This window comes from Borostomias antarcticus (genome assembly GCF_949987555.1).
Source record: "Borostomias antarcticus genome assembly, chromosome: 19".
Lineage (NCBI taxonomy): Eukaryota > Metazoa > Chordata > Actinopteri > Stomiiformes > Stomiidae > Borostomias > Borostomias antarcticus.
The window spans coordinates 3,614,115-3,632,446 of NC_140252.1; the positions used below are offsets into that span (position 1 = coordinate 3,614,115).

Below are 18,332 nucleotides of genomic sequence, written 5' to 3' on the forward strand. Positions count from 1 at the left end.
GGCCAAGTGTATATTTTGTATACTCTGTCTTTTCCCACACTGCATGCATTCCATTCAATGTCGCTAATTGAATTTTCCTCCCTTGCAGATGATGCAGATGCCTGAGACACACTGCACACACTCACCACACACACTACATACACTTACCACACACACTACACACACTCACCACACACACTACATACACTTACCACACACACTGCACACACTCACCACACACACTACATACACTTACCACACACTGCCCACCCACTACAGAACACTGCGCACACACACTACATACACTCACCACACCACTCATCCTTCCTACGTGTTGCTACCTTGTCGTGATGGGAAGGCTTGTGTGCCTCCATGACCATGAAGGCTATATTGGAGGGGGGTCACCCCCCAGCAGGTTCAACCATGCCGGGCAGGTTCAGGGTAGAGGCCAGACGAAAAGCAACAACTGGCCCTCCAGGTTGGGGGTTGGGCATGGGTCTAACAACCCCACCCCTGAAAAAGACAGCCTGTTACAGGACAAAGGTCTGAAGAACAAACCTGCCCATGTTTTTTCCCAACCAATATTAAACAAGTTCCCTTTATCCTGTATATTTGTTGTTTCTTTCCACATTACAACAGTAGAGGTTTTGGAGAAGGCACACAATATAACAAACAGCATTTGTAAGATCACTAAATACTGTGAATCTGTTAGCAAAGTTCACTATAATAATATTGGGTCACCTACACATCACAACTTTCATGACATCCCATTCTAAATGAATAGGCATCATATGGAGTTGGTCCCCCCTGTGCAGCTATAACAGCCTCCACTGTTCTGGGAAGGCTTTCTACAATATTCTGGAGCGTGTGTGAGGATATTTGACTATTCATCTAGATGGCCTCATTGGATTAATCAATTCGCCAGGATATCTGTCTGACAATATATAAAGACAGGACGTTCTCCAGGAACACCTTCAGAACACCGCGGGTTTCTTCGTAGATCAGGCCAGAAATACGCTTCACGCCACCACGACGAGCCAGACGACGGATCGCAGGCTTGGTGATGCCCTGGATGTTGTCACGAAGAACCTTGCGATGGCGTTTGGCGCCTCCCTTGCCGAGTCCTTTTCCTCCCTTACCGCGGCCTGACATTTTTCACACTTAGTCTATCTGCTTTACTCCAGAAGTGTGGCGTGTTTATTATGTCATGAATGCGGATGTGATTGAACACAGTAGGCGCATTTTTCTGCCTGGGTGGAGCCCCACTAGATAGAACCTCCTACCTCAGCCCAACCCTTCAAGCAGCACGTCCTCAACCAGGCCAGGTCCAGCCTGGCCTATGTGCGTGGCTGTCTTGTTTCTGTTAAAGTCCCAGTTAACCAAAATCAGAGATTTGCTTGAAAACACATTCTATGTGTTAGTGATGCATTGCTGATAACATGTAAAAATGGGATGAACCATGTGTAGTACTGAATTGTGAAGTTAGACCAGTTTTGTGTTTTTGACCAGTTTTGATTTCTGGATTTTCTGGGCGGGCTTAAAATGGTACTTGTTGACGTAGAGCGGTGTTCTTAGCATATCCCCGCCCTAACACTATATAAAGCTAGAACGGATTTGAATCTTCGGTTCTCCTGCTCAATCTTGAGTCTAGAATTAGCTAGTTTTAACCAGCAGTCTAGAATTAGCTAGTTTTTCTTAGTTAGCAATGCCTATGCATAAAACTAAACGAAAATGCATCCTTCCTGGATGCCAGCAGGAATGGGATGATAAGGTCTCCTTCTTTCAACTCCCGAGTAAAGCTGAAATGAGAAGCAAATGGTTAGCATTTTTGAAGAGCCATGGTGTTACAGAGGAGTCTGTCACCGCTAGCGCCCGCCTCTGCAGCAAACATTTCACTCCCGAAAGCTTCTGCAATAATATGAGGCTTTTGGGTTTCACGGACTCACGACTGGTCCTGGTGAATTCGGCGGAGCCAACCATCTCCCTCCCCGGCCTCCATTCTCCTCCTGTCGCATCAACCTTTGGTGCCGACACCGCTGCCTTGTGTGCTTATAGCTAATTAACGTTATAACGTTAGCTAGGTAACGTAAGCAATAGTAAAATACACTGCTACGTTAATATACAAAATATGTGTCTTGACATTTATGTGGTAATGTCAGCTATGATTAATTATATGTAATCTTAGGAGGAATTATAGCTAACATTAGCTATGTAGTTTGTTGCAGATGGGAGTGTGTATATAACCTTAGTCTAGCTAACATAGCTAGCAGTACCGACCAGGCGACCACCCACCAAATAACGTTACGGATAATATATTGTGACTATAAGCGTTAACTATACAGAAACTGCCTGCCATATTTGTGGCACCTGATGTGTGTATGGGTTCACCGGTAATGGTTACAGTATATTTCTCCAGCGGGAGACCGGGAGGCGGGAGCGAGGGGGATGGTTATGTAGACCAGCTGCAGCTGGAGAAAGACGCACCCTCTCCCAGTGAAGCGGTGCTCGGCGGCTACTGGCTGAACATTCCAGGGCCGCGTTTCCCAGATTTGCCGAAGTTCTCCGCACTACGACGCTTCTCAAGGTATACCTTGGCGAAGGGACAGTTTTTCCTACGAGTGTTTCCCAGACTATCCCTTAGCGTGCGCGTGAAGATACATCGTTAGGTCCGTCCCAAGATACATCGTTAGAGGAGCTGTCCCTGGGCGCGGTGCTGAAAAAAGAATGAATCGATGCCGCACACATCGATGGCCATTCGTAAAGTCACTGAAATGACGTGACAATATAATACGTGTTGTGTAAATCATTGTCATTGCAGCCTAATATTACCAAAAAGGAAGTCCTGCTCCCGAAGCTAATCTGCGAATATATCTAAGAGTCAAGGTGAGCCCGCGTGATAGTCACAATGCATAGCCTACTATTGCATCAAAGTTAATATACCAGCAATAACATGGATCGGATCGGGTCATATAAGCCTCGTCTGGGATGTCTTGAAAGCGCATGAAAAAATACATGAATAGGCAGTGATGATTGCAAAATGAACACCAATTTAATCATCACACAAACTAAGGTTTAATGCTCATATGAATAGCACCTGTGTCAGTAGCATTCCCATGTTAGAATCCACGCGGTTACGATGACTAATTTACTTTATCACGCACCGGTGTGGGCGCACGCGGTCTATAAAAAACCAAGGGTAATTGAACACATTGAGCGACATGGCAGAAACGAGGATAAGAAGACGGGCGATACCCTTCAGCAAGGAGGAGATGACCATCATGCTGGATGAGGTGGGGGAGCGGAAGGCGGTTCTTTTGGCGGCTTCCGCACCGCCAATGCCAACCAGCTGAAAAGGGCCGCCTGGACCAGCATTGCGACGCAGATGGCTGCATCCACTCCCGGCCCACCCAGGGCGTGGACAGTCATCCGGAAGAAGTGGCAAGATTTTGCCAGCCTGGCCAAGAGTCGGGGTGCAGCGGTGCGGGGAGGACAGGTGGTGGCCAGAACACCGTGCCTCCCCTCACCCCGGAAGAGGAGAAGGCGCTGGCAATCATCGGCCCCACAGCCTCCCAAGGCATCACTGGAGGCATTGATGTGGACGCTGCGGAGGGCCCCTTCAACATCCGGTCACCCCACCCCTCCCACTGCTCAGCTGAGTCTCCCCTATCCTCCCACTGCTCAGCTGAGTCACCCCAACCCTCCCACTCCTCTGGAGAGGACACCCCAGACTCCGAGTGCCCCACGCGCTCGCGCTCTCCCCACACCTCCCACACCCCCCGTGATGCCCCCACCCCCGTGAGGGGCGGCCACACCCCACGGATGCGAGGGGGCCTTGCCAGGTCGCAGACACGCGTGGGAGGCGTGCTCTGCGACTGCAGTGCGGGGCTCCTGGAGGTGGAGAGGCAGAGGCTGACTGTGGAGCGGGACCTGCTGTCGGACACCGCCAGCTACCATCGTGAGAGGCTGCAGCTGCAGCACTACCAGCTGGCGGCCACCGCCAGCTACCGGCGGGAGATGCTGCAGCTCCAGCGTGAGAGGCTGGAACTGCAGCTCAGGAAGCAGGCCCTTGCGGAGGCACAGTTCCAGCGGTCCTCCATCTCCATGCCCATCATCTTGCCAACCCCAGGTAGGCTAAGTGTGTATCTTGTACACTGTCTATTCCCATTCTGCATGCATTCCATTCAATGTCGCTAAATTATTTCCCCTCCCTTGCAGATGATCCAGAGGCCTGAGGCACACTGCACACACTAACCACACCCCACCCACCCACCACACTACATACTCACACTACACACACTCACCACACCCCACCCACCCACCACTGCACACTCACACCACATGCACTCACCACACCACTCATCCTCCATGACCTTGAAGGCTATACCGGCGGGGGGGTAATCCCCCAGCAGGTGCAACCATGCCGGGCAGGCTTCGGGGTAGAGGTCCTTCCTATGTGTTGCTACCTTGTCGTGGTGGGAAGGCTTGTGTGTCTCCATGACCATGAAGGCTATACCTGCGGGGGGGGGGTCACCCCCCCAGCAGGTTCAACCATGCCGGGCAGGTTTCAGGTAGAGGCCAGACGAAAAGCAACACCTGGCCCTCCAGGTTGGGAGTTGGGCGTGGGGCTAACAACCCCACCCCGGAAAAGGACAACCTGTTCCAGCATTTACACCAAACACATCTTGAATCTCAAGAATAAAATATGTCTGAACCCAAGTTACTAATTCTCTACTGCTCTTACTTCTAATGATGTGTAGTACTGTGAAGGACAAAAGTGTGTCTGTCTGAAGGACAAACCTGCCCATGTTCTTTCCCAAACGATATGAAACTAATTCCCTTCTTCCTGTATATTTGTCATTTCTTGCCACATTACAACAGTAGACCTTTGGAAGAAGGCACCCAATATGACAACCAAACATTTGTAACATCACTAAACACTGGGAATCTGTTAGCAAAGTACACTGAGGCCAACAGCATTGGGCCACCTACACATTCCACCTACAGGAACTTTCCTGACATCCCATTCTTAATAGACATCAGTATGGAGTTGGTCCCCCTGCTTTCTACAATATTCTGGAGTGTGTCTGTGAGAATCTTGGGCTATTCATCCATTCAAGCATTTAAGGTCAGACACTGATGTTGGATGAGAGGGCCTAGCTCACAGTCTCCGTCATAGTTCCTCCCAAAGGTGTTCTATGGGCCAGTCAAGTTCTTCCTCACCAACCTCACCCAACCATGCCTTGATTGACCTTGCTTTGTGCACCTGGGAACCGCATGCTGGAACAGGAAAGGGCCTACCCCAAACTGTCCCCACAAAGTAGGAAGCATGCACTAGTCCAAAATGTCTTGGTACACAGAATCATTAACATTTACCTGCATTGGAAAAGCATATCTTCTGCTAGTCACATTTCAAAGTATGACACACCATTAGAAGAAAGACCAATAGAGAATAAGTAACTTGGGTCCAAACATATTTTATTCTTAAGATTCAAGATGTGTTTGGTGTAAATGCTGGAACAGGTTGTCATTTTCCGGGGTGGGGTTGTTAGCCCCACGCCCAACCCCCAACCTGGAGGGCCAGGTGTTGCTTTTCGTCTGGCCTCTACCTGAAACCTGCCCGGCATGGTTGAACCTGCTGGGGGGGTGACCCCCCCCGCCGGTATAGCCTTCATGGTCATGGAGACACACAAGCCTTCCCACCACGACAAGGTAGCAACACATGGGAGGGACCTCTATCCCGAAGCCTGCCCGGCATGGTTGCACCTGCTGGGGGGTTACCCCCCCGCCGGTATAGCCTTCGAGGTCATGGAGGCACACCTGGGGGGGGGGGGGGGGGGGGAGGGGAATCAGGCAAAAATGTTGATGAGGTCCTGCCTGGCTTGGAAACCCGCGTTGTAAAGGGCTGCACGCTCAGGCAGAGGGATGTCACCGCCGTCGTCATCATCACCATCCTCCTCCTCCTCCTCCGCCGCCATCAGACCTGCTCGGATGTTGTGCAGCATTGCTGTGACCACGATGACAGCGCAACACTTCGCAGGTCTTAACTTCAGCCCCCCTGAAGACCGATGGATGCACCGGAACAGATGTTTCCACCGGCCAATGGTGCGCTCCACCAGGCTCCTGGTGCGGCCGTGGGCGGAGTTGAAGTCCCGCTCAGCTGGGGTCAGGGGATCCGCCACAGGGGTGATGAGGTGGGTTCGGAGAGGGTAGCCACTGTCCCCAAGGAACACACCCCTACCATACTCCCCTCTGGCAGCCTTCTGTCCCACACCCGAGTTGGCCCAGATGAAGCTGTCGTGGGTGCTGCCTGGCCACTTGGCGACGACGTCCATAAACAGCCTGTTGTGGTCCACTACCACTTGAGTGTTTATGGCCGGGTACCCCTTCCGGCAGATGAAGGCCTGGTCCCACATGGACGGGTTGGTGAAAAGGATCAGGGTCCCATCCACGAGGCCAATCACCTGGGGGATGCCCGCCACGGCGTGGAACGCCAGGTGTCGCGCCAGTGTGTCCTCCCTCGTCGCCGGCATACTGAGATGCGTGCGCGCATGACGCACGAGGACATTAGTGACAGCCTCCACGCTCCGGGACACCGAAGCCTTACTCAGCCCCAGTCCATCTCCCACCACCTTCAGGAAACTGCCCACGGCATAGAACAGTAGGGCTGCCAGGAGCTGTACCTCAGGGCTGAGGGCGAAGTTGCACCTGGTGGCCCTGGTGATGTGGGGTCGCACAATCTCCAGCAGGCTCTGGATTTCCGCACGTGGCAGCCGGTACTTGGCTATGATGGCACGGTCCGAGAGGACATCCAGAGGGCAGAGATTTGTGCGGATGTGATGGTTCACATGAACCAAATCGCTACGCGGACGGCGTCGCCGTTGGTTCCTTTGGTTGAGCACAATGATCCTTTGCAATGCAGCCATGATGTCTACCTGAAGCACGAGTTGCTTGTGACACACTTAAATAGAAGGGAACTCTGATTGATGAGATCAATTCCACCTGTGGCTACCCTACTGTGGGTCTAAGTGGGTGAATCAATTCGCCAGGATATATTTCGGTAGACTATCTGACATAGTATGATGACAGCCAGACAAGCCATGTCATCTTGATTATCCCTTTACATGGGAAAATGTTGTTGTTGTTCACAGAGTTGATTATATTAGGCTATGGATAGTCCCTATATGTCGTTTGCCTCAATAAAAGTAGTCAAAACAACATTTCCATGATGTGTTCTGTAGGCGCCATAACATTTTGTTCATCATTCAAGTTCTTTGTATTTTGTGTACACTAATGATGTGAATAGCGCAGGTAGGATAGATAGATGTGCGCTGTATTGCAACTCTCCTTTTTCAAAGTGTAATTTCGCTCGAATCGAGCTAAAACTATAACGGGATGAACGGAGCGCATCGCCAAGGTACAGCTAACGATGGGGTCCGACCGCCCTTCGTAACGTATCCCTTGGCTGTGGTATACCTTGGCTAAGAAGGCTCTGGAAAAACAGCGCTTCGGCTCCAAGGAAGGCTAACGATGTATCTTCGGAAGGTACATCGTAAGGGCGATTTACGATGTACCTTGGGTGGAGCTGTTTCCCAGAGCCTTCGTAGCCAAGGTATACCTTGGCTTAAGAAGGTTCTGGGAAACGCATCGCCACCTAGAGGTGGAGCTAACGACGTTCTTAAGAAGCACGTAGCGCTACGATGCCTTAACGATGCCTCTGGGAAACGCGGCCAGAACTGTTAACAACTAAATGTACTGCAGAAAATGTCTCCACTCATGAGGCAAATGTGATCATTATTTTGACCCGTGGGCCTTTGGTCTATAGACAAAATAAATGTTGTAGACACACCTAAGGGTTTTTGGTCTATTCCCACTTTCTGTCATTGTGATTATAAAATATTTGCTGTCTTCCATGTTTGGGCTCTTGGTTAACTCAGTCAGGCATGGGGCTCAATCTCAGGGTTGTAGGTTTGAACCCCACACCAGCCACTGCTAAGCATTTCATTGGCTGGTAAGTTCCCGTTACAGGAGGGCAGGTCTCGGACCCCTGTACAGGGGTACTGCAGAGACAACTGATTTAACAGTAGTCCATTTTCCGATTCAAAATATATGTGATTGATATTGGTAGGTTTATCATTTGGTTTGTGTAGCCAATGCACGACAACCCCCATACAAAAGACATGGACCCAATTGAGGCTTTTTTCCTTTTTCAATTAGTGAGGCTGACTAACTACATATTGTGGCCCCTAAATGTGAATCAGGGTGAAATGGGATCCGGAGGGTGAGAGGAAACAAGTAGAAATATTGGTGCACTTATCATCCACGTTGGTGTTGGAGGTGTTTACCTAATAGCCTCTGCTCATATCAACTGGAACTGAATATCGGCCCTACTGCTGTTTCTGGACCTTCAGCAGGCAGGCAGGTACTTCATTAATTCCAGAGGGGAAATTGCACTGTTACAACAGCCACATTCAAGCGACATGAAATAGGTTTAGGTTGATATAATATGCAATACAATATATGGGTTCCATGTAAATACACAGGTGAACTGTATGTATGGATTAAAAATGTGTGTGCCACTGGTGTTGTGGTGCTGCAGCTGAACCTACTGGGCTGGGGACTGGGGACCATCAACATCCACCTCCTTCAGCTCCCATTTGACCTGAGGGAACCGTGGAGGGATACAGTACTATTTCACACTGTGACTGACAGGATGGAGGTCCGTCTTAGGTTTGCTTCAATCTGTTCTCAACTATCCAAATGAGGAGAAGACATAGGGGTTGCCAAAAGACAGGTAAAGACAGGCGCCACAGTCAAAATATATAGTTGATGGAAATCCATACCATATCTGTACCAGAATGTAAGTTGGTTTAACTATAGCCACTAGAGGGAGCTAAAGGGCTTTTTTGTTCTTTGTGACTTTTTTCCCACTTTGTGGTATTATGTATGTTTTTTCAAAAACACTTAAATAGTCCACCTGTAACATACCACAACGCAGGAGAAAAAAGACAAAAATCAACCTTAATCTCACTTTGCTCTGGTTTTCCTATCACGTTCAAATAGATTGAACGGCTATTCAATTGTTTAAACCACCTCATACGCTAAACAAAGCATGTTACTAGTGTTTGAATAAACCATTTTGAAACTACGTTCATACTTTCTGAGGCTGCAACCAAATGCTGGAAGGGACTAAACTCTGACTTTCACAAAGTTGCAAGTTCTCTTCTTGGGTGTCAAAAAAGGCAGTACAAGCTGAAATCCATGGCTGGGCGTAAGGTCAATGTACAAAAATAATTGCATTGTATACGTGGATGTCAAGACGGTGAATGGACAGTGTAGTTGAACTAGCAGTCCAAACTACACCTATTAGGACGCACTACACTGTAAAGCTTACAATAGGAACACATTGGCTTCATTATTAGAGATAATGAGGTGGCTCTTAAAAGAGCCTTTGGGGGATGTTGAAATGATAAAGCAACTCAGACTTTAGGCGCGTTCTCCGCGAATGCGGCGGGCCAACTGGATGTCCTTAGGCATGATGGTCACCCTCTTGGCGTGAATGGCGCACAGGTTGGTGTCCTCGAAGAGGCCGACTAGGTATGCCTCGCTGGCCTCCTGCAGGGCCATCACAGCAGAGCTCTGGAAGCGCAAGTCGGTCTTGAAGTCTTGAGCGATTTCCCTCACCAGGCGCTGGAAGGGCAACTTGCGGATCAACAGCTCGGTAGACTTCTGGTAACGACGGATCTCTCTCAGGGCTACTGTGCCGGGCCTGTAACGATGGGGCTTCTTCACACCACCGGTGGCGGGTGCGCTCTTACGAGCCGCCTTGGTGGCGAGCTGCTTCCTCGGGGCTTTGCCACCGGTGGATTTGCGGGCGGTCTGCTTGGTTCTGGCCATAATCTCAGCTTTCTGCTCCGAGAATCGAACTTTAAGCTTTCAAGAACGTAATGTGCCTTTTTTATAACGCCCGCTGCCGTGCGCTGATTGGACAGCCTCTCTGTGCGACATCATTGGCTGGCTATCGCCTCTGTCTCCCCATTGGACATTGACATGGAGCCTGGGATTGGCTAAGGCGACAAAGGCAAAAGAGCGCCACTTTACGCATGGTATAAAACTCCTACCGCCGTTCTATCACAGCACTCGGTTTCTAAAATACTTCTATACTGAAAATGAGCGGAAGGGGGAAAACAGGAGGCAAAGCAAGGGCCAAGGCCAAGACCCGATCATCTCGCGCCGGTCTCCAGTTCCCGGTGGGTCGTGTTCACAGACTTCTCCGTAAGGGCAACTATGCCCAGCGTGTGGGAGCCGGTGCACCGGTCTACCTGGCCGCTGTGCTCGAGTACCTGACTGCTGAAATCCTGGAGTTGGCCGGCAACGCTGCTCGCGACAACAAGAAGACTCGTATCATCCCCCGTCACCTCCAGCTGGCTGTCCGCAACGACGAGGAGCTCAACAAACTTCTCGGAGGCGTGACGATCGCCCAGGGCGGCGTGCTGCCCAACATCCAGGCAGTGCTTCTCCCCAAGAAGACCGAGAAGGCTGTCAAAGCCAAGTGAAGTGGCCACTGACGTGAATTCTCCCAATAATCCCAAAGGCTCTTTTAAGAGCCACCCACTTCTATCCTTAAAAGCGCAAAGTGTATTTCCATTGTCCTCTGGAATGCGTTTCCATCATCCTCGTGTTCTCCGTTATCTGCGACTACGTGGGCCACCTCCCGAGTTGAGGCACATTCGCTTAGTTATTCCACGGACGTTGCCGGCTGCAGGTTTTACAGCATGTAATACCGTTATTGGGCATAGTTGTATTTCTCTTGGTGGTTTTAATTTAAAACGTGTTTAATTGAAACGCTTCGTGTTGCCTGTGTATGAAGTGTGCTGCATGAATGACCTAGTTTGTCCTCCCTAATAATTAGACGTCCCTTTATAAATAGCTTGATCTCCTCGTAGACTTATACAATAATGGACAGAAAAGAGCAACAGGGCTACTATTAACTACTCCCTCCTTTCCCTGGTGTCATGCACACCATCAAACTACAATGATTGTTTGACCTGTAAAGACCAACAAATAAAACAATTTCGTACCTACCGCTGTGCCACTTAACCCCAACTCAAAACATTGTACGTCGCTTTAGACTTAGAGAGAATGCATGCATGTCTATGGGCGTTTCTCAAAATAACTTTTTACTAATTATTTGAATTTGTAATTTTAATAATGTATAACCCAACAAAGTACGAATCACGTTGGAGCGAGTCGGGACGGAATTTGGCCACAATGCAAAGGGTCACAGCATGGCGGCGATCAGCTCTGATCATCGACTGCGCAGTCCTGATCCTTACGAACGCGCCCACGGCCTGCGCTGCTCCGCCGATCTCTCACTACTCCTCTCATTTCAGGCGCCAAAAAGACAATGTTGAATAAACTACGTGTCCATCTGATCCCCGTGCACGCCAGTTGAGCATTAACATGCATCAGATAATGAGTTTTACCCTACAGTAGTAGTAGTAGTAGTAGTAGTAGTAAATTCATAGCCTCCCATTACCAGTGCTGTGGAAGTGTATTATAATGAAACACCAGCGTGTGCAGCACGTTTTCAGTACCATTAGATTAAGTGCTTTATATCGGAATTATTATGGTTGGGTGTGCGCCCGCGTGAATCCGGTGGCCATACATGGAGATGCGCTTTTATGGATGGGTGGGTGGCTCTTAAAAGAGCCTTTGTAATAGAAAAGAGGACAGAAAAAAGACGTTTACTTCTTCTTGGGGGCTGCCTTCTTCGCCTTGGCAGCCTTGGGCTTGGCAGCTTTGGGCTTGACGGCCTTGGGCTTGACGGCCTTCTTGGGGCTCTTGGCTGGGGCTTTTTTGGGTGTCGCGGGCTTCTTGGCCTTTTTGGGGCTCTTTGCCACCTTCTTAGCTGCGGGCTTCTTGGCTTTCTTGGGAGATTTCTTTGCAGCTGCAGGCTTCTTAGCCACGACCTTTTTGGGCTTCTTGGCTGCAGCGGGCTTCTTGGCGGCTACCTTCTTGACCTTCGGGGCGGCGGGCTTCGTAGCTGGCTTCTTTACCTTCGCCTCGGCTGCTTTGTTGATCTTGAAAGAACCGGAGGCGCCAGTTCCTTTGGTCTGTACCAAAGTGCCCTTGGTGACGAGGCTCTTGACGGCGATCTTGACGCGGGAGTTGTTCTTCTCCACGTCGTAGCCGCCGGCAGCCAGTGCCTTCTTGAGCGCTGCCAGGGAGACACCGCTCCTCTCCTTGGAGGCGGAAACAGCCGTGACGATCATCTCGCCGACGCTGGGTCCCACTTTCTTGGGCTTGGCTGCTGCCTTCTTCTTGGGTGCCTTGGCCGGAGCGGCGGCTGCGGGAGCTGGGGCGACTTCTGCCATGTCTATCTTGAGTTTGCTCTGCGGTATCACACACGTACTGTATGTCGGTCCTGCTGACTGTGAGTCCTCGACGCTGCGAGGGGTTGGCCTTAAACGCGCCATGAGAACCGTGTGGACTCAGCTCCACCACCGAGGAGCGCTCGGTTACCAAAATGATGTTCCTCCTGTGTTTTCTCCTGGTGTATAAAGGGCTAAAAATCAAAGTTGGAGTGGAGCACAAGTCCGAAAGCGAATGTGACAGCGAGCAGCCTATTTGTCGTTCGAAATAAAGTGGTTTGGGTAGCGGCGGCCTCGTCTGTTTATTCGCGACCGGGTAAAAACACCGCCGTTGATCTCTCGGATGGAGCCGTGCGCACTAGGTTTCCAGTGGCATTTGACTCCTAAAATGTCTAAAAGTGCTTGCGATTATGGAAAGAAATCGTTGCCCAGTGGGCCAAGTTGTCTGGCAAGGGGCTAAAATGATTTAGGGTACACAGAAGTGGTGCCGATGTTTTTAAACGGGGTCTCTTTTGGGGTGCGTAAAGCACAGCGTTGAAACTGGGGCGGAGACCTGGTCCCTATCTTGCTGGTGTCTGCCCGTGTGTGTAGGCTACCTTTCGCCCTCCCTGGGTGATTCACATTTGGATTCCCAGCAGAATGACTCCGCCTGGTCTTTTTGGACTTTCTGTCGCCTATTACACCTCTCGTCTGGGGCAATGTCCTCGTTTGGTTGGTAGCCTATGCAGTGAAGTGACCTGAGACGCACCGGCTGCGTTACATAGGATTGCAAAAAGTGACAAGCAACCATGACAACACACGCGTCGTTTTCTTTTTACTGAATTTGATGATGTCGTATCTTTTTGTCTTGACTTGGAAAGAATCTTCTGGAGAAAAATGCAGTTTAAACCAAATTTATTGAGCACGCCATTCAGGTCAAATCCGGCGGTACTGACTTACAGTAGGTTGTATCCGAGTTGATATACTTGGCTTCAAGCCAATGAGCACACGATAAACAAACAATTTTGCATACGAGGGAGGTACATTTACAACTAGTCTTGTAATTGGTCAATAGGTGTCACTGGGCTCTGCCCCCCCCTCCGGACATGGGGGCAGTCTTGGGGTTTTTCCGTTCCTGCTTTGATCACCTGTAGGCTTCCTGACTTCTTCTTCAGAGGTGCCATCTCTATTGTTCCTCAGGGGCAAAGGAATGTTGACTCAGGAAAGGACATGTGTTGTCATCTAGATGTTAAACTAATTAAGTTAACCAAGTTCCTACTGGATTGAAGTTTATTCATTATTCTTAGTAAAATGATTACTAAATGAGAGTATCCAAATGTATTGATGTAATACCGTATAAAAATACACTACAATGACCTTGCTATAAAAACTGTCTGAATCGCATCTTTTTACTGAATTTGATGACCTTGCTATAAAAATGTCTGAATCGCATCTTGAGTGGCTAGGCTATTGTGCCATGAGAATTATAGAGAACGCAGGAGCCCAGTCGCCTAGCCGATCCTATCGCAGCCCATGTAGTGAAGATAGGCCTATAGCCTACATGGAAGGACATGTAGGCGCTTATTGTTGAGTGATATGAGCAATTAGCTCTTTCTGGGCTGTGTGATTTGGGATTCTGAACGAGCCTACCTGATTTGAATAGGCGTGGTCGAGGCAGAATGAAATAAATTTGGCTTAATTTCTAGAAATGTTTATCTCAAGCAAGATTGTGTTCTTGAACACAGTATTTACACCTACAGGGAATAACAAGATAAGTGACTAAGCGCGAACTGCTAAGAATCAATCTCCTATACAATGTTAGACTATTGCTAACAACATGAGTAGAAACTCGAGAATCCAGAGGCGATCAACAGAAGGTGTTTGCTTCAACAAGAGCATACAGTCTCATACAGAGAATACAGTCTCAGTGAGTGTCCTGCAGGAGAGATGCCATTCGCACATAGGCCTAACAGTTGTATAATCTAGGCTATCTGTTTCTATCAGTTGTCACAGGCTGCTTCTATCAGTTGTCACAGGTGGCTTTTCAGATTGATGGTTCATCTTATTATAAGTTAGGGCAGTGCCTTCTGTCCAATACAGTTGATTCAGCTGTCTGGTGCCGATTTACACCATATTGGGGTCACTTTCTGTGGGCCACGGTCATCCCTCCCTGTCCACTCTTCAAAGACTGTTCATTACAAACTTTAGTTTTAATATCCTTTGTTCAAGTCCTAATGTATATGCCTGTCATATGGTCCCTCAATTCCCAATCCTTACGCACTAGGCTACCTTAGCACCCTAGTCTGGTGTCCAGCTTCTGATTTGCACACACAGGGCCTACTCTGCCAGTGTTGACTCGTCCATCATTGAGATACACAGAGTGCATAGGCTATAGTTTATTTCTAAGGCATGTGAGGACTACTTAAACCTTCTAAATTCACCACTGTAGCCTATAGGCAGCTGCAAATAAATCGCTACACTCAGTCAAGCAGATACAGCTATCTACGATGCAATAGTGAATTATGTCTACTGTGGAATAGTTTTATTAGGCTAGGCTATGCAGCCAATCTTGAGATATATGACTGTGAACAAGTCATTAAAAGAATATGGGGAACACGCCTGTCAGAACAACTGGCTGCTGATATCAGTGAGGAGTGATAGCGGTGAGAGCGACAGTGTGCAGTGGAGCTCTTATGGAAATACCCCAAAATGTCCAATGCCAACATGGTGCCCTGGGCTCAATGCTGACAGGACTTTTAGGGGGGTGGAATTTCAGAGGAAACAAGGGAGGCCAAAAACAACATGCTGCACAGGACAGGGCCAGATGGAAGCAGAGAGTCACAGCCTTATGTTCCTCAACGAACCGAGAGGATTAAAAGTAAGTTGAGTAAGGAATAATAATCCAACTGCAGACCGTGTCCTTTTGTTAGTGTGACCATATCTAGGCTACCTAGCAACCTGCTTTGGTGTGCTTGTGGACATATCAGGGTTTGTCGTTTGCCAGATTTTGAGAAAGCTGTCCTGTGATGTGTCATGCTAGGTTCAACACTGACCTGAGAATCAACTAGGCTAAGGGCTTAAAAATTCACAAAACTCATCTCCAATGATGTATTTCAACTCAACAATGTATTTTAAATTCAACGGAGTCATTATTAATCATTGACTTTATTTTCTGCAAATGCCATCATTTTGTTTACAAAGACTTCACGCACCACTCGCCCATTATATGCCAATGGGTGGGAGGTGCAAACAAATGTGGGTGGGAGGTGTAAACAAAATGCTTCAACAATGGATGACCATGGAGAAAATGTCCATATGTGTCTCAAATAATTAATTTTCCCCATAGGGATTTTGGACTACACTCCACAATGGCGGCACTGCTACATCCAATAAAGTGACGTCAGACCACACGCCCGACAGCAGGGAAAGTGGGCTGGGGGGTGAGGGAGTTCCTGAGCATGCGCGGTCAAATTTAGTTCGTTGGGGAAACGAGGACGTCAGAGTTCAACGCAGATAATGACGGGAGCCTTGCCTAAACATTTGCATACTCCCCCTACATATACCGGGTTACTACAAACCGCTTTACAGCCGTTCCTGAGAAGCAAGGAGTCATCATCGTGAGAACTGTGACAGACGTATTACACAAACACGTCTCCCTATTGTGAGCATCAGGAACGTGAAAAAAAGTTTTGACCGCAGCACCTCGCGGTGTCTGCGGTCCCCTCATACCAAATGCGTTTGAAGAACATTAAAACAAACACATTCTAAAAAACAAACAAATTTGCTCCTGCAAAAACCATGGCCGACCAGGCCGGCCGGCACTGGGTCAGGCTGCGTTTTGTTGGGCAAGGTGAGCCTCCTACCCGAGACTCTGTTGGTCGCCGCTTGTTTAGCACGACCTGGATTGAGGTAAGCGAGGTTTTCTCGTTTATCGAGCTTCCCTCCAGAAAAGACTTTGAGCTAAGCTTTCACACAGATCGCTCTCTGCGGAAATTCTTGGGTTTGTTTGCAGATAGAGCAGACAGTGATTGGAAAGACTTTGAGGCACACTCCTCCGTCCCAGCTGACACCCTGTCCATTATTGTCAAGTTCTGGACCGCGAGGGTCGCTGACCATGACGTGGAGCACTACCTCCGCCGGTACTGTACCATCCTGCGGCCGGTGGAGAAACTTTTGGACAACCTTGGGCTGTGGTTTGGGGTGCGGCGCTACCGAGTCAAGCTTAACCGTGACGGCGAGGGGCGGCTCACATCCCTGCCAAATTCCATCTCCCTCGGCCCATACAATGGCAAGATCACTCACCCGGGGCAGACCCAGCGGTGCTACATCTGTCAGTCAATTTCCCACCAAGCTAAAGATTGTCACGTGGTCAAGTGCTGGCGCTGTGGACAAGTCGGCCACAAGGGGAAGCAGTGTGACAACACCGAGACCTGCACCCTGTGCCTAGGTGAAGGCCACAGCTATTTCACCTGCCCATCCTCATATAGTAACCGGGCCAGAGCAACAGGTGGGCAGCGCCCAGCTCCACCAACCTCAACATCTGCACAGGAGGTTTCATTACCAGCACCCACGACAAGTACAGCGGCAGAGCCAGAGACCTACCAGCATCCTCAGAGCCAGCAGCACAAGGCACCACCGGCAGCAGAGAGAACAGCACCGCAGAACCCCCTACCCCCAGTGACTTCATCGGCAGCACCGGCAGAGACGGAGGATCCAGCTGCGGCACCAACACCATCGGCAGCAGCTCCAGAGACGGCAGCATCCACCGAAGCGGCGGCGACGGCGGTGACAACGGCGACGAAGGTGGCACCAGCGACGGAGGCGGCATCGGCGAGGGAGGCGGCACTGTCGACGGCGTCAACAGCGGCGGAGAGCGGTACAGACGTGACGACAACCTCACCAGCGACACCACCAACAGCTGAGTCTGACTCTGAGTCAGACACATCAACCCAGCTCCCGGAAGACAACAGCGGCATCGGGACGTGGGCATCACAGGACATCAGCCAGAACAGCTTGACCAGTTACCAGGTGGCAAGCGTGGTACCCGACTCAGCCAGCCTGCGCGTCGATCTGGACGAAGCCCTAGCCATGCTGTGCGGGCGGACGGAAGGCGAGGAAGGCGCCTCTCTACAGGTGACACCAGAAAACTTCCCCAATCTAGTGGGCAAGAGAGGGAGATTGTCCCCTGAGGACACTAGAACCCAGGAAAGAAAGAGAACGAGAAATAAGAAAGACAAGAAGAAGAACAAAAATCATGAATGATGTGTAGACTTGTCTTATATCTAGCTGCAACTATATACCTCATGAGCCTAAACATTGCTACCATCAATCTCAGAGGTATTTTATCGGCAAAGCCGAGGAGAGAGAAGCTAGCGGTCCTTCAAAACATCAAAGCCGATGTCATCTTTGCACAGGAGCTATGGCTAAAAACAACAGACGATGTTAGAGATGTAAAAGCACGTTGGTTGAATGGACACTCTGAATTCACCATCGGCACTGATAGAACAGATGGTATAGGAATCTTCTTTAACACAAAAGACGTAGAGATAATAAAGAAACGAGAGCTCATACCTGGTCGCCTGCTAGTTTTGGATTGTATCATGAAAAAGCAAAAACTCAGGCTGATCAATGTCTATACAAGTCAGAAGGACAAGGAAAAAGTACAACTATTTGATAGGGTCAAAGAGGTTTTGTGCGGACAACATGATATAATTATGGCAGGAGATTTCAATACCACTACTGAAATCAACGACCGTATCCCAGCGAGACCTTTCAAGCCTAGCCGAGCTAGCAGAACACTTCAAACCACATGTGAAATGTTCAAAATGAAAGATGTTTTTAGAGTTCTCCACCCAAATGCAACCGGTTTCACTCGTTTTGAAGCTAGGTACAAAACGAGGATAGACAGGGTTTATGTATCCGACAAGTTTAATGTACAAACGTATGGAACAGAGGCCTGGGTCAGCTCTGACCATTTGGCTGTACGGACCACGGTCAGCCTCC

General features: G+C 49.3%; 4 protein-coding genes across 4 annotated transcripts; 1 reads left to right on the forward strand and 3 right to left on the reverse strand.

Moving 5' to 3' along the window:
• Positions 1-5,825: 5,825 nt before the first annotated feature.
• Positions 5,826-6,902, reverse strand: LOC311321576 (putative nuclease HARBI1; the record flags this gene model as incomplete). The annotated part of the gene is made up of 1 exon (XM_084453571.1): positions 5,826-6,902. One exon carries the CDS (start codon positions 6,900-6,902, stop codon positions 5,826-5,828), a length of 1,077 nt encoding a protein of 358 aa, XP_084309697.1.
• Positions 6,903-9,462: 2,560 nt separating this feature from the next.
• Positions 9,463-9,873, reverse strand: LOC311321819 (histone H3.2; the record flags this gene model as incomplete). The annotated part of the gene is made up of 1 exon (XM_084453834.1): positions 9,463-9,873. The coding sequence occupies one exon, from the start codon at positions 9,871-9,873 to the stop codon at positions 9,463-9,465; it is 411 nt and encodes a 136-aa protein (XP_084309960.1).
• A 272-nt stretch (positions 9,874-10,145) lies between these two features.
• Positions 10,146-10,532, forward strand: LOC311321844 (histone H2A-like; the record flags this gene model as incomplete). The annotated part of the gene is made up of 1 exon (XM_084453859.1): positions 10,146-10,532. The coding sequence occupies one exon, from the start codon at positions 10,146-10,148 to the stop codon at positions 10,530-10,532; it is 387 nt and encodes a 128-aa protein (XP_084309985.1).
• Positions 10,533-11,723: 1,191 nt separating this feature from the next.
• On the reverse strand, positions 11,724-12,353 carry LOC311321790 (histone H1-like; the record flags this gene model as incomplete). Its single annotated transcript, XM_084453806.1, has 1 exon — positions 11,724-12,353. One exon carries the CDS (start codon positions 12,351-12,353, stop codon positions 11,724-11,726), a length of 630 nt encoding a protein of 209 aa, XP_084309932.1.
• Between the last annotated feature and the right edge of the window lie 5,979 nt (positions 12,354-18,332).